Source organism: Haliotis cracherodii, unplaced genomic scaffold (assembly GCF_022045235.1).
Source record: "Haliotis cracherodii isolate W230 unplaced genomic scaffold, xgHalCrac1.p SCAF_3, whole genome shotgun sequence".
NCBI classification, from domain to species: domain Eukaryota; kingdom Metazoa; phylum Mollusca; class Gastropoda; order Lepetellida; family Haliotidae; genus Haliotis; species Haliotis cracherodii.
The window spans coordinates 60,042,317-60,058,107 of NW_027266286.1; the positions used below are offsets into that span (position 1 = coordinate 60,042,317).

Sequence of the window (15,791 nt, forward strand, 5' to 3'; positions counted from 1 at the left end):
TCTAGGTTTGTCAGCACCATACCTGTGCTTTTGGATTTCACAAAAGTGGTAAACGTCCGAGGCCTGCATCACTTCGGGCTTTCCTCTCACATTAAGCTGATATGTTGTGATATAACTGGAATACTGTTACAATTACCAAACTTTACATATTTTGGACAATTTCAAAGCCTTCTACTACTATCTACTCTAGCTACACAGCCATATTAATTCAGATGAATTGATAAAACAACTGGTTTGAAGTTCCTTCTGGAGTGAATGAGTTTGGTTTAACATAGCTTTGAACAGTATTCAATGTCACAGTGATGTGGGAGGAAAGCCCTTAGTGATGCAGATATTAGACGCTTACCACTTTGGTGAAACCCACTAATCAGGGCTAATTTGGATTTGAACCCATTATAATAAGTTTCTGGCATGCCTAAAGGATGCAACTTAGCACACAAAATTGCATCAACTTCTGACTCATATCTAACCCACCTGTTCCTGATGCTAAGGGGAACAACTCCTCTCACCCACCTGTTCCTGATGCTAAGGGGAACAACTCCTCTCACCCACCTGTTCCTGAAGCCAAGGGGAACAACTCCTCTCACCCACCTGTTCCTGATGCCAAGAGGAACAACTCATCTCACCCACCTGTTCCTGATGCTAAGGGGAACAACTCCTCTCACCTACCTGTTCCTGATGCCAAAGGAAACAACTCCTCTCACCTACCTGTTCCTGATGCTAAGGGGAACAACTCCTCTCACCCACCTGTTCCTGATGCCAAGGGGAACAACTCCTCTCACCCACCTGTTCCTGATGCCAAGAGGAACAACTCATCTACCCACCTGCTCCTCATGCTAAGGGGAACAACTCATCTACCCACCTGTTCCTGATGCTGAGGGGAACAACTCCTCTCACCCACCTGTTCCTGATGCTAAGGGGAACAACTCATCTCACCCACCTGTTCCTGATGCCATGGGAAACAACTCCTCTTACCCACCTCTTCTTCACGCCAAGGGGAATAACTCCACTTACCCACCTGCTCCTCATGCCAAGGGGAACAACTCATCTACCCACCTGCTCCTCATGCTAAGGGGAACAACTCATCTACCCACCTGCTCCTCATGCTAAGGGGAACAACTCATCTCACCCACTTGTTCCTCATGCTAAGGGGAACAACTCATCTCACCCACCTGTTCCTCATGCTAAGGGGAACAACTCATCTCACCCACCTGTTCCTCATGCTAAGGGGAACAACTCATCTCACCAACCCTTTCCTGATGCCAAGGGAAATAACTCCTCTTACCCACCTGTTCCCCATGCCAAGGGGACCAACTCATCTCACCCACCTGTTCCTGATGCTGAGGGGAACAACTCATCTCACCAACCCGTTCCTGATGCTAAGGGAAATAACTCCTCTTACCCACCTGTTCCCCATGCCAAGGGGAACAACTCATCTACCCACCTGCTCCTCATGCTAAGGGGAACAACTCATCTCACCCACCTGTTCCTGATGCCAGGCGTGAGGTCCTTCTTTCCAATGTCGGTAGCTGGGTTCATGCAGGCGAACAGCCGGAATTCACGGTGGCGGACAACTGGGTCCACGTCGCTGAAATATATAAACATGGATCATGAAGAACTCTCATAAAGCAATACAGAACAGTTCTAAAATATAACTACTGATATACCACCGACCCCGAGGTACAAGGACTGACACACTTACCCCTCTCTGTAAGCACCACAAACCCCGAGGTCACTCACCCGCTCTCTGTAAGCACCACCGACCCCAAGGTCACTTACCCCCTCTCTGTAAGCACCACTGACCCTAAGGTCACTTACCCCCTCTCTGTAAGCACCACCGACCCTAAGGTCACTTACCCCCTCTCTGTAAGCACCACCGACCCCAAGGTCACTCACCCCCTCTCTGTAAGCACCAACGACCCCAAGGTCACTCACCCCCTCTCTGTAAGCACCACCGACCCAGAGGTCACTCACCCCCTCTCTGTAAGCACCAACGACCCCAAGGTCACTCACCCCCTCTCTGTAAGCACCACCAACCCAGAGGTCACTTACCCCCTCTCTGTAAGCACCAACGACCCCAAGGTCACTGACCCCCTCTCTGTAAGCACCAACGACCCCAAGGTCACTCACCCCCTCTCTGTAAGCACCAACGACCCCAAGGTCACTCACCCCCTCTCTGTAAGCACCACCAACCCCGAGGTCACTCACCCCTCTTTGTAAGCACCACCAACCCAGAGGTCACTCACCCCCTCTGTGTAAGCACCAATGACCCCAAGGTCACTCACCCCCTCTCTGTAAGCACCACCAACCCCGAGGTCACTCACCCCTCTCTGTAAGCACCACCGATCCAGAGGTCACTCACCCCCTCTCTGTAAGCACCACCAACCCAGAGGTCACTCACCCCCTCTCTGTAAGCACCACCAACCCAGAGGTCACTCACCCCCTCTCTGTAAGCACCAATGACCCCAAGGTCACTCACCCCCTCTCTGTAAGCACCAACGACCTCAAGGTCACTCACCCCCTCTCTGTAAGCACCAACGAATCCAAGGTCACTCACCCCCTCTCTGTAAGCACCAACGACCCCAAGGTCACTCACCCCCTCTCTGTAAGCACCACCAACCCCGAGGTCACTCACCCCTCTTTGTAAGCACCACCAACCCAGAGGTCACTTACCCCCTCTCTGTAAGCACCACCGACCCTAAGGTCACTTACCCCCTCTCTGTAAGCACCACCGACCCCAAGGTCACTCACCCCCTCTCTGTAAGCACCAACGACCCCAAGGTCACTCACCCCCTCTCTGTAAGCACCACCGACCCAGAGGTCACTCACCCCCTCTCTGTAAGCACCACCGACCCCAAGGTCACTCACCCCCTCTCTGTAAGCACCAACGACCCCAAGGTCACTCACCCCCTCTCTGTAAGCACCACCGACCCAGAGGTCACTCACCCCCTCTCTGTAAGCACCAACGACCCCAAGGTCACTCACCCCCTCTCTGTAAGCACCACCAACCCAGAGGTCACTTACCCCCTCTCTGTAAGCACCAACGACCCCAAGGTCACTGACCCCCTCTCTGTAAGCACCAACGACCCCAAGGTCACTCACCCCCTCTCTGTAAGCACCAACGACCCCAAGGTCACTCACCCCCTCTCTGTAAGCACCACCAACCCCGAGGTCACTCACCCCTCTTTGTAAGCACCACCAACCCAGAGGTCACTCACCCCCTCTGTGTAAGCACCAATGACCCCAAGGTCACTCACCCCCTCTCTGTAAGCACCACCAACCCCGAGGTCACTCACCCCTCTCTGTAAGCACCACCGATCCAGAGGTCACTCACCCCCTCTCTGTAAGCACCACCAACCCAGAGGTCACTCACCCCCTCTCTGTAAGCACCACCAACCCAGAGGTCACTCACCCCCTCTCTGTAAGCACCAATGACCCCAAGGTCACTCACCCCCTCTCTGTAAGCACCAACGACCTCAAGGTCACTCACCCCCTCTCTGTAAGCACCAACGAATCCAAGGTCACTCACCCCCTCTCTGTAAGCACCAACGACCCCAAGGTCACTCACCCCCTCTCTGTAAGCACCACCAACCCCGAGGTCACTCACCCCTCTTTGTAAGCACCACCAACCCAGAGGTCACTCACCCCCTCTGTGTAAGCACCAACGACCCCAAGGTCACTCACCCCCTCTCTGTAAGCACCACCAACCCCGAGGTCACTCACCCCCTCTCTGTAAGCACCACCGACCCAGAGGTCACTCACCCCCTCTGTGTAAGCACCAACGACCCCAAGGTCACTCACCCCCTCTCTGTAAGCACCACCAACCCCGAGGTCACTCACCCCCTCTCTGTAAGCACCACCGACCCAGAGGTCACTCACCCCCTCTGTGTAAGCACCACCAACCCAGAGGTCACTCACCCCCTCTCTGTAAGCACCACCAACCCAGAGGTCACTCACCCCCTCTCTGTAAGCACCACCAACCCAGAGGTCACTCACCCCCTCTGTGTGAGCACCACAGATCCCGAGGTCACTCACCCCCTCTCTGTAAGCACCACCAACCCAGAGGTCACTCACCCCCTCTCTGTAAGCACCAATGACCCCGAGGTCACTCACCCCCTCTCTGTAAGCACCACCGACCCCGAGGTACTCTCCAGCAGCCCGCTGAGGCACTCTAGAGTCTCGGCAGCAGCCAGGTTGATCTCGTCCAGCAGAACCCAGTCTCCAGCACGCAATGCTTTCACCAAGGTCCCCTACAAACGAACAACCAGTAAGTAGACACAACAAACAGATGCGAGCTGATGACCTGAAGCAGTTTGGTTCAGTTAAACACACCACTCATCCAGCTGACCACCCACCTCAATGAAGGAGAAGGCAAGGGCATTCTCTATCTGCTGCACCTGAACCTTCAGCTGGTGCAGACGCCGGCCCATCTTCTTCCACTGTCGGTGCTCCTCCGTACCTGTCACATACCACCACATCATTATCACAACACTTTCAGGGATATAACTAGTCCTGTACACAATTGAATCATGTAATTACACAGTCTGGTTTATGAAAACCAAAACACAAGCATGGAGTAAGTGAGTATGCTTTTACGTCATTTTTAGAAACATAAATATGATACACGAAGACATCAGATATGGGCCTCATACATTGTACCCATGTGGGCAATCAAACCCAGGACTAGGCAAGATGAGTGGACACCTTACCCACAAACCCCTCCCATGTATGGTTTGTTTGTTGGTTTGTTTGTTTGTTAAACTCCACACTCAGCAATATTCTAGCTATATGACGGCGGTCTGTAAATAATCGAGGCTGGACCAGACAATCCAGAGATTGAATGTAAATCTGTGACTGGAACCCATCACCAGGTCCTGGCAAAGGGAGGCAACTCTGTACAGGGTACAGCATTCAACGCTTGGCAGCCAATCAGACACACGGAACACAATGTACTGTAACCTCCCGGCACAGAGACAGTGGCTCTACAGTGCCTATAACTTTAATATTTACAGGCACCCGTGACAGAGCTGTACCAGTGCTGAGTGGGCCTAAAACAACACTCACTGTCACACGTGGAGTAAATTGTTAGAAAGAAAGTCATACCCTTGTTGAACTTCTTGGCAGCCGACTTCTGAGTGTGGTCCATAAGTGTCAGCAGGTCGGACCACTTTCTCCGAGAAAAACACTCCTGGCATAGAAAATGAAATCACATGATCTATTTCATATTGGAGACACTTCTGTACAGAGTTTTCATAGTTGTAGAATAGTTGTAGAATAGTTGTAGAATAGTTACAGAAGAGTTGTAGAATAGTTGCAGAATAGTTGTAGAATAGTTGCAGAATAGTTGTAGAATAGTTGTAGAATAGTTGTAGAATAGTTGTAGAATGCATATTTGCAAATTGGACCCAGTATGCATGCACTTCAAGTAGGTGAGGAGAAATTGTAGAATTTTCCTATTCGGAATATTCTATAAGTAATACGTTACCACTGTTATACCGAGGCTGTTGTCTCCCACAACTGCTGCTATAGCGAAATCTACCACAGAGATCTCAATTACCTCATGCAGCACGTGCGTAGCCACCTAGCTGCCATGTGACACCCTTCACTCTTGTCTCCTGCGAGAGCAAGTGCTCGGGGGACGGACAGGCGGGCAGCAGCCCAGTGGTAACGTATTACTTATAGAATATTCCGAATAGGAAAATTCTACAAATTACATTAAGTAATACGTTACCACTGTTATACCGAGGCTGACTACCACAGTAGGCGGTGGGGAGCACCTACAACCCGAATCCTGACTGCTAGCGTTCCTTCCGACCAGCGGAAGTAAACACCAAGGCGGAAGCACTCGATGCACATGCACCTAGCTAGGCGTTACCCTATAGGAATACCAAAGCACTGTCAAGCGCATACCGTAAGGCTCAATCGTCATTGCCAAAACGATTGGTGACTCCAAACGGCCCCACTGGATAGGTATTTCATCGCCGCAGCGGATGAGAACACTGTATCCGCGTGAGCTAAATCTAAGATCAGGTTAAACAGTCGAAAAGAGGGAAATTAATTTCATTCAGACCGTATATCCCAGAGCAAGCCTACTTAAAGTATGCATTAGGCGCGTGACCTAATTCCAGTATTCGTAAGCATGTATCGCAAGGTTGGAATACACGACAGACAATTAAATGCATAATTGTCAAAATACAAATAAGGACAAAACACACAAAAAGCCGCCTCACCTGTGGTGTGAGTGCGCTGGTTTGCAGGACCCCCACTCCTGTACCCACGGCGTGGGAACATTGGAGACGACCCAGATTGACCACCGTGCAAGGACTGACGACTGCGGAGTTTGGAATTGCGCTGGACTTACCCCCTAGATGACCGCTTGTGCCGCGATCAGCGGCCCAAGACGGTGCACCCCCTCCACGTCTTCATCAGAAACCTTTCTGAGGTAATGATTGGCAAAAACCGAGTCAGAACGCCAGTAACAACCTCGTAATATTCTGTGAACAGAGATATTCGAGTGTAGGGCAAATGTTGCCGCTAGCGCCCTGATCTCGTGCGGGTTTGACCCCGCTACCGGTAACCCCCGAGACCGGTACGCCAGATTGATGACAGAACGAAGCCACAACGCAATCGAGTTGCGAGTTATGTCAACCGTGCGATTAGGGTTACACGATATGAACAGACGGTCACGCCCTTGTCTACGTTCATTCGAAGCCTTAAGATAATACTTAAGGGCCCTAACCGGACACAGCGCTCTGTCCTCAGTATCAGCAGGATGTAAGATTTCTTTGAGGGATCTTACAGTGAATTCTCTCTCCGTTTGCCCGACTCTCTGATTCTTGGCGACGAAGCCCATGAGCAGGCCCAGGCGGACCGCTCCTTCGTCACCCCTATCGAATCGTACCTTGGCGACATCGAGTGCATGAATTTCGGATACACGTGCCGCCGTGGCAAAGGAGAGGAGAAATGCTGTTTTCCAAGTCACATGCCGGAACGAAGCACTATGCAAGGGTTCATACGGAGCTTCCGTAAGTGATTGCAACACCAGGGAAAGATCCCAGGCCGGTGCCCGAAGGCGGCCCTTCTTAAGATCGTGCTGTTTGAAACCCTTGATAATACCCCGTATCACCGGCTCTTTGGAGAGACTGGTACCCATAGCAACGTCCCGTACCGTAGCAACGGACGAGACATAGTTGGCAATGGAACCCCCGGAGAGTTTCCGGGTCTCTCGCAAGTGAGACATGAAACGAGCAATATCCTGCACAGATACCTTATCTGGCGAATGAATGTGATGTTTACAACACCACTTCGTGAAAATAACCCAACGTGCATTATACACCTTTTGGGTAGAATCACGATGCATACTAACGTATGCCCGAGACGCCCGGCGAGAAAAACCTTTACTCCTCAGACGCTCGGTGACAACATCCACGCGTGCAGATTGAACTGCCCTGCGTTTGGATGAAGCTGATGGGTGTGAGGGTGGATCAAGAGATCCGGTCTCACAGGCAGTGGGAGTGGCGACTGCGTGACCTGGGTCAGCAAGTCGGGGTACCACGATCTGTTCGGCCACATGGGCGCGATCAGTAACATTCGACAGCGAACTCCTCGAAGCCGGCTTAGAATGTGTGGTATCAACGCTGTCGGCGGGTAAGCATAAGCGTCCAAGCCCGTCCAGTCTAACGCGAGAGCATCGTGATCGATGGCCCTCGGGTCCGGGACTGGTGATACAAACAACGGGAGTTGATTGTTGAACCGTGTTGCGAACAGGTCGACCATCGGACGATCCAAACGTTCGCACAGCCACTGAAACACTACTGGGTTCAGCATCCACTCTGTGGGGCTCGGATCCTGAGGCCTCGATAGAACATCGGCCAGTACGTTCCGCACACCTGGGATGTGACGGGCGCGTATCTGGCACGGGACACTGTCCACCAGAGCGTAAAACTCGAACGTGAGATCGAGTAGCGAGTGACTGTGGGTTCCCCCCAGTTTGTTCACATAGGACACTACCGTCGTGTTGTCGGTCGCCAGCATGAGCCGGGCGTCGACGAGACGATGCTTCCAGTGATTGACTGCGTTGATCACTGCCTTGAACTCGAGACAATTGATGTGAAGACCTAGTTCGTCTACGCACCACAGCCCCGAGCTCACCTCCCCCTCTAGATGGGCGCCCCAGCCCACTAGAGAGGCGTCTGTATACAGGTTCAACGTGGCCCGGTAGGGCCGCATAGAGACTCCTGATAAGACATTGTAAGGGAGCGTCCACCACTCCAGATGCGGTCGGAGCCGATCCGGGAGGGCGACGGTCGCAATGTTCACCTCCGTTGCGAACAACTGGATTAAAAACCTTTGCAGCGGGCGGAGTTGGAGACGACCCCGTTCGGTGCAGTCCTGGGCTGATACAAGTAGCCCTAACAGCTGTTCCCAAAAGTGAACAGTCTGTTGCAACGCTAAGACTTTGGCAATCATCGCCTGAATTTTGTGCCACCGGTCTGGGGGGACAAATAGGCGATGGGACACCGTGTTGAACCGACCTCCGATGAACTGCAAGTTCTGAGAAGGGGTTAACTCGCTCTTGGGGAGATTGACAATCCACCCCAATTGCTCCAAGAGCCGACGTGCGAAAACGAGATGGCGTGACAGGGTGTCCGTCATTCGATTTGCTACTAGCGAGTCGTCCAGGTACGCGAAGTACCGGACACCCCTCCGGTGGAGGAACCCCACTATGGGGGTGGTTAACCGGGTGAACAGCCAGGGAGCGGATGAAAGACCGAATGGGAGTACAACCCACTCGTAGTGCCTGCCTTGAAAGACAAACCTGAGATACTTGTGATGATCCGAGTGAATCGGAACATGCAGATAAGCATCCTTCGATCGAAGCTAGCCAGTCGGCCGGCATGATCAGTGCTTTCAGGTCCGTCAAGCTCAACATTCTGAACTTGGGCGGCTTGCGCAGGTAGAACTCGTTGAACGATTTCAAGTTGTGAATCATTCTGAGTTCGGCACTGTCCTTCTTGGGAACGAGAAACATCCTGGAGTAAAACCCCGGTGTTATTTCTGGTAGAGCTAACTCCCGAACTGCCCTCTTCTCCACCAACCTGCCGATGGCATCGGCGAGGAAGGGAAGATCGGTTTCCGAATAGAAACCTGCCGACGGGGCAACGGTGAGCGGCGGATTCGCTTTGAGATCGAGCCGATAGCCGTACCGAATCGTGTTGACCACCCACGGGTCGTCGAACACTTGTTCCCAATTCTCCCAATAAGTCTGGAATCTGGCTCCCACTGGGGAAAGAGAGGGGGGCCGGACGGGCTGCGGCAGGCGCAACTGTCCAGGGCCAAGTGACTCGGGTTCGCCTACGGGCCAACCGAAGTTGGCGCTGTCGGCATACGAACCCCTCCAATGAGAGTCACCTGGAGGGGCCCTTGCCGTCCTTAGACGACTTGGGCTTCCCCCAGTTCCCCTTCTTCCCGCGAAAGGGCTGCTGAGAACCCTTACCGGAGCCCACAGAGCGGGGCTTCTTCCCGGAGGAAGAAGGACCCGACCCCTTCGGAGCGGCACCCAGGCGCCTATGCAAGGACCCCACAAGATCCAGTGTGTGCCGAGAGGCCTCGGCAGACACAGCGGCCTGTTGTTCCTTCAGAACCCCAGGGATCTTGTTATTAAACAGGGTCCGAGCAGACCAAGGCTGCGAAAGGAGCACCTCCTGATTCGACCAGACTGGCCGCTGCAGCCAGGTATGTGTCTCCGTGAGACATTGCCAGCATGGAGTGTCGAGCGAGGGTGTCCAGCTGTTGCAAGGTACCTTGTGGTACCGTGGCAACCGGTGGGGCACGGACCCCCAAACGCTCCACATGGGCTTCCGCAGAAGGACCAGCCTCGGGAAAGGCAAGGTCATGTACTGGGAAAGACCCTTTTCTCCACGACGGGGGAGGTAACGGGAGACCCCGACCGGAGGCAGCCGCGAAGGCCTTCTCCAAAGAAGGCTTAATCCCGCGCAGCAAGGTTGATGCCGGGAAAGCCTTGTCGGACGTCTCGTCGTATACCTCGGAGGAACCCACGGAACCGTGGATTCCCCGCGGTATCGGCAGGGGCTTTGGCATGTCCTCGAAGAGGTCATACACCATGGCCACGCGGTCCTTAACCGATAGCGGAAGCAACGGTTCGGGGGAAGGACCGGTAACCACAGCAGCCGCCGCCGTACCGGTGGACCCCGCGTCCGAACCCGCGGCCACCGAAGAGGCCGGGGACGGAACAGCCAGCGGCCTATCTTGCGATAAGGCCGCCAGCTTGGAGTCCACAAGTTTCGACAACAATGCGGCGACGGAATCCCCAGACAGCCCGAGGGCCGCAAGGGGATCCGCCGCAGCCGAGGAGGTGGTACCCGCACGGGGACCCCGACCGGACGAACCGGCCACCACAGGGGTGGAGACGGACTGTACGTACAGCCGGTACCGCTCAAACTCCGCAGGCCCCAGACCTTCGCACAGGGTGCACCGGGTGTCCCCGCAAGGAACCCTGCACCGCGGGCAACGATCGTGGGGATCCCGGGACGACAAAAACTTTCTGCACACCCCACAACTCCGAGGAGCAGGGGTAGAGGGGGTGGATACTGGGGACATATCCATGTCAGACATTGATTGTTTGCTATAAACAAAGAACAAAACATGGTTACAACGCACGCACCACAATGATTCACAAACGAGCATTTTCACAAGAAAATAAACGAGCAATGTGAACATATAACATACACATATAACTTTTATTAAAGAAATAAGTTATGTTAACCCCCAAAACATACAAGAACAGGGGAAACGTAAAACACAACGTGCATACGCGAACCCCGCAAGTATATAGAAAAAAGGGCAGGAAAAATTTTCCGTTTGGCGGGAAAATTATAACCAAGCGTAGCTACCGCAACGCCCCATAAAAGCACAGTTTATTAGAGAATAAACTATAATAAATATCACCAAATCTTCAGGAACGCTTCAGCAGGAGAAAACACGTCTTGCTTAGCAGACGAAGGAGACAAGAGTGAAGGGTGTCACATGGCAGCTAGGTGGCTACGCACGTGCTGCATGAGGTAATTGAGATCTCTGTGGTAGATTTCGCTATAGCAGCAGTTGTGGGAGACAACAGCCTCGGTATAACAGTGGTAACGTATTACTTAATGTAATTGGGTTTAACATCATGATGTCGTTATTGCACATAAATAATGACGTGCATGCCCGTGTGTGCGTGTCTTCTTGTATTAGTCTGGATCTATGCCGGTGCTAGCTGTGGCATAACATGCCCGATGTTGAACATGGATACCCCATTCAAACAAACCATAGTGACTCTCAGGCAAACAGTCCGTGTTTTATCCCTATATTTTCGAGCACCAGGCAGGGTAACAAGAAGTACCATACTTGTTGTCTTTTGGTAAGACACAGACAGGGAGCAAACAAAAAACCTTCCATTCTCTAGGTAGTTGCTCTATCCAGTAAACCACGGAAGTCACACTTTAAATAACCATATAATAAAACATAATTTTCAGCATAAAATGTTGACATTCAGTAGTGTGATAACTTCAAACCTGTATGTGGCCCAGAAACCTTGTATTCTGTTTCCTTGAGAACGTTTTCATGAAAAGCATCTCAAAGTCCTCTCGGAAGGGCATGATGACGAACTTCAGATCGACAGGCTTGAACCTGCAACATGGAGGGAGGGGCCATGCTCTCTACAGTCAGCACAACAAAACACAAACATGGCAGGAAGAGGTCATCATATACAAGCTTTTAAGTTCTCCCCAGCAAAAATACCAAACATCCACTGCAAGATCAAGCACAGTCTGTTGTTATCGCACACTTATCTCAAACATTTAGTCATAGTTTGGCAGGAGTGATTATCTTAAAATACAGATCCTTCACATAAGTCACAACAACATGTTTAATGTGCAGGGTAATATCGAAGTCCTAGCATAATGATACAGGATTAAAGATCCCCATCCAAAAACATTTGTCATTAAGTCCACAAAAATGACATCATGTACAAGAAGAGTCTTAACTAAATCAACACATGTTCAATCTTACCCTCCGAGAAGGTCTGTGCTGTCACTCTGCTGGTTCAGGTTGATCACATGAAGCTTGTGTCCTGGAAACAATATCTCATACTCAGACTGGCGACATCAAGAAAGCAATATATCATACTCAGCCTGGCGCCATCAAGAAAACAATATCTCTTATTCAGCCTGGCACCATCAAGGAAACAATATCTCATACTCAGCCTGACGGCATAAAAAAAACAGTATCTCATACTCCCCCTGGAGCCATCAAGGAAAACTATCTCATATTCAGCCTGGCGCCAACAACGAAACAATATCTCTTACTGAGCCTGGCGCCATCAAGGAAACAATATCTCATATTCAGCCTGGCGCCATCAAGGAAACATTATCTCATACTGAGCCTGGCGGCATAAAAAAAACAATATCTCATACTCAGCCAGGCGCCATCAAGGAAAACAATATCTCATACTCAGCCTGGAGCCATCAAGGAAACAATATCTTATATTCAGCCTGGCGCCATCAAGGAAACAATATCTCATACTCAGCCTGGTGCCATCAAGGAAAACAATATCTCATACTCAGCCTGGCGCCATCAAAAAAACAATATCTCATACTCAGCCTGGCGCCATCAAGGAAAACAATATCTCATACTCAGCCTGGCGCCATCAAGGAAAACAATATCTCATACTCAGCCTGGCACCATCAAGGACAACAATATCTCATACTCAGCCAGGCGCCATCAAGGAAAACAATATCTCATACTCAGCCAGGCGCCATCAAGGAAAACAATATCTCATACTCAGCCTGGCGCCATCAAGGACAACAATATCTCATACTCAGCCTGGCACCATCAAGGACAACAATATCTCATACTCAGCCTGGCACCATCAAGGACAACAATATCTCTTATTCAGCCTGGCACCATCAAGGAAACAATATCTCATACTCAGCCTGACGGCATAAAAAAAACAGTATCTCATACTCCCCCTGGAGCCATCAAGGAAAACTATCTCATATTCAGCCTGGCGCCAACAACGAAACAATATCTCTTACTGAGCCTGGCGCCATCAAGGAAACAATATCTCATATTCAGCCTGGCGCCATCAAGGAAACATTATCTCATACTGAGCCTGGCGGCATAAAAAAAACAATATCTCATACTCAGCCAGGCGCCATCAAGGAAAACAATATCTCATACTCAGCCTGGAGCCATCAAGGAAACAATATCTTATATTCAGCCTGGCGCCATCAAGGAAACAATATCTCATACTCAGCCTGGTGCCATCAAGGAAAACAATATCTCATACTCAGCCTGGCGCCATCAAAAAAACAATATCTCATACTCAGCCTGGCGCCATCAAGGAAAACAATATCTCATACTCAGCCTGGCGCCATCAAGGAAAACAATATCTCATACTCAGCCTGGCACCATCAAGGACAACAATATCTCATACTCAGCCAGGCGCCATCAAGGAAAACAATATCTCATACTCAGCCTGGCGCCATCAAGGAAAACAATATCTCATACTCAGCCTGGCGCCATCAAGGACAACAATATCTCATACTCAGCCTGGCACCATCAAGGACAACAATATCTCATACTCAGCCTGGCACCATCAAGGACAACAATATCTCTTATTCAGCCTGGCACCATCAAGGAAACAATATCTCATACTCAGCCTGACGGCATAAAAAAAACAGTATCTCATACTCCCCCTGGAGCCATCAAGGAAAACTATCTCATATTCAGCCTGGCGCCAACAACGAAACAATATCTCTTACTGAGCCTGGCGCCATCAAGGAAACAATATCTCATATTCAGCCTGGCGCCATCAAGGAAACATTATCTCATACTGAGCCTGGCGGCATAAAAAAAACAATATCTCATACTCAGCCAGGCGCCATCAAGGAAAACAATATCTCATACTCAGCCTGGAGCCATCAAGGAAACAATATCTTATATTCAGCCTGGCGCCATCAAGGAAACAATATCTCATACTCAGCCTGGTGCCATCAAGGAAAACAATATCTCATACTCAGCCTGGCGCCATCAAAAAAACAATATCTCATACTCAGCCTGGCGCCATCAAGGAAAACAATATCTCATACTCAGCCTGGCGCCATCAAGGAAAACAATATCTCATACTCAGCCTGGCACCATCAAGGACAACAATATCTCATACTCAGCCAGGCGCCATCAAGGAAAACAATATCTCATACTCAGCCTGGCGCCATCAAGGAAAACAATATCTCATACTCAGCCTGGCGCCATCAAGGACAACAATATCTCATACTCAGCCTGGCACCATCAAGGACAACAATATCTCATACTCAGCCTGGCACCATCAAGGACAACAATATCTCATACTCAGCCACGTAATCAACCAGGTCATCGAGCCCAACCACTAGGTCCATTTAGTGGCCATAACACCAACATGGTTTTCTGGGCACCTATTCTAACCGAAATCTCCATGTAGCCAAGTTGTCAATAATGCTGCCTCCCTCAACCAGTCCTGAGTTTGAATCCAGGATTTTCCCCACTCTCCTATCCATATGTTCCCCCAAAACTTCCATAAACTGCGTCATTATCATTGTTGTTGCTGTTTAAAGCAGCAGTAAACCCAACTCACAGATGGGAACCACTAGCAACGGCCTACTCACCCAGTTGATGAGCTAGGAACTGGACTGATGATGTTTTGCCTGTCCCTGTCTCGCCAACAAGCAGCACCGGTTCATTCCGACTGACACACACCGACACCTTCTCCAGCAGACACACAGACTGACGGGTGTACGCAAATGTCGGCGGACTCACTCTGAAAGCCATGGAACACACTACTTGAAACAGATCACTCAGAGATGCTGAATTTTACAGAAGATACATAGACACATTACCAAGAAAGATACAGGATGACTATTATCTCCTTACTGCTGTGTATATTTAATGTCAAAGTCAAATCCAGGCAAATCCTTGAACACAAAACAAGATATGTTGACGTCCAGTAGGAAAGTGTCTAGTTCATTACCATGACGTCTGCTGAACAACGTGAAACAAGATATGTTGACATCTAAGAAGAAACTCACCTGTTCATTGACATGACGTCTGCTGGTTTTCTTGGCAGGACAACACGACCAGCGGTGAAGGACGACTCGCTCACTTCAATTTTGGGCTTGTACTTACAGATGTAGAACTCAGTCTGAAACACGACCAGGAGTAAGTGAGCAGACAGGATTCACAATATTGAAATATCTGAAATACACACCATGAAACTTGAGGCAAAATGACAGCAGCTTGTGCATCAATCCACGCTATTTGAGAACAAACCAAACTGGAGTCACATTTCATGGATTCTCAAACATGCTGTCCTCACTGTCCTCCATCACCTGTGAAGACATACGTCTGATTTGAGGTGTAGTCACTCTATGTACGAACCAATCAAGAAAAGACCTGGTTCTAGCAAATGCTCAGACCAATGTGTGGTCGGATTACACTTGATGTGTGCAATATGTGCAAAAGCCAAGTTGCCGTCTGCTCTACACATGCCTTTAACGGCAGGTAATGGTAGGATGTTATATATTCTATATAAAAGTCATGCATTGATGAGGGTTTATTTGAATTCCTTGAGTCATAAAGACTGCAAAAAAATTAACTTACTAATGAAGACATGAGCAACTACTACACCACATTGCGGCCATTTGTGTGTGAGTGAGTGAGTGAGTTGGGTTTAATGCTGCTTTTAACAGTATTCCAGT

General features: G+C 50.2%; 1 protein-coding gene across 1 annotated transcript in view; it reads right to left on the reverse strand.

The window, feature by feature from the left end:
* The window catches only part of LOC139475907 (midasin-like), a 141,470-nt gene that overhangs the window by 116,591 nt on the left and 9,088 nt on the right, over positions 1–15,791 (reverse strand). The window contains exons 11-18 of the mRNA XM_071259124.1: positions 15,123–15,235; positions 14,703–14,854; positions 12,070–12,130; positions 11,574–11,688; positions 5,104–5,188; positions 4,356–4,459; positions 4,114–4,250; positions 1,484–1,588 (exon numbers count right to left, since the gene is read on the reverse strand). Coding sequence (XP_071115225.1) covers positions 1,484–1,588; positions 4,114–4,250; positions 4,356–4,459; positions 5,104–5,188; positions 11,574–11,688; positions 12,070–12,130; positions 14,703–14,854; positions 15,123–15,235 — 872 coding nt within the window. The remainder of the gene's footprint in view (positions 1–1,483; positions 1,589–4,113; positions 4,251–4,355; positions 4,460–5,103; positions 5,189–11,573; positions 11,689–12,069; positions 12,131–14,702; positions 14,855–15,122; positions 15,236–15,791) is intronic.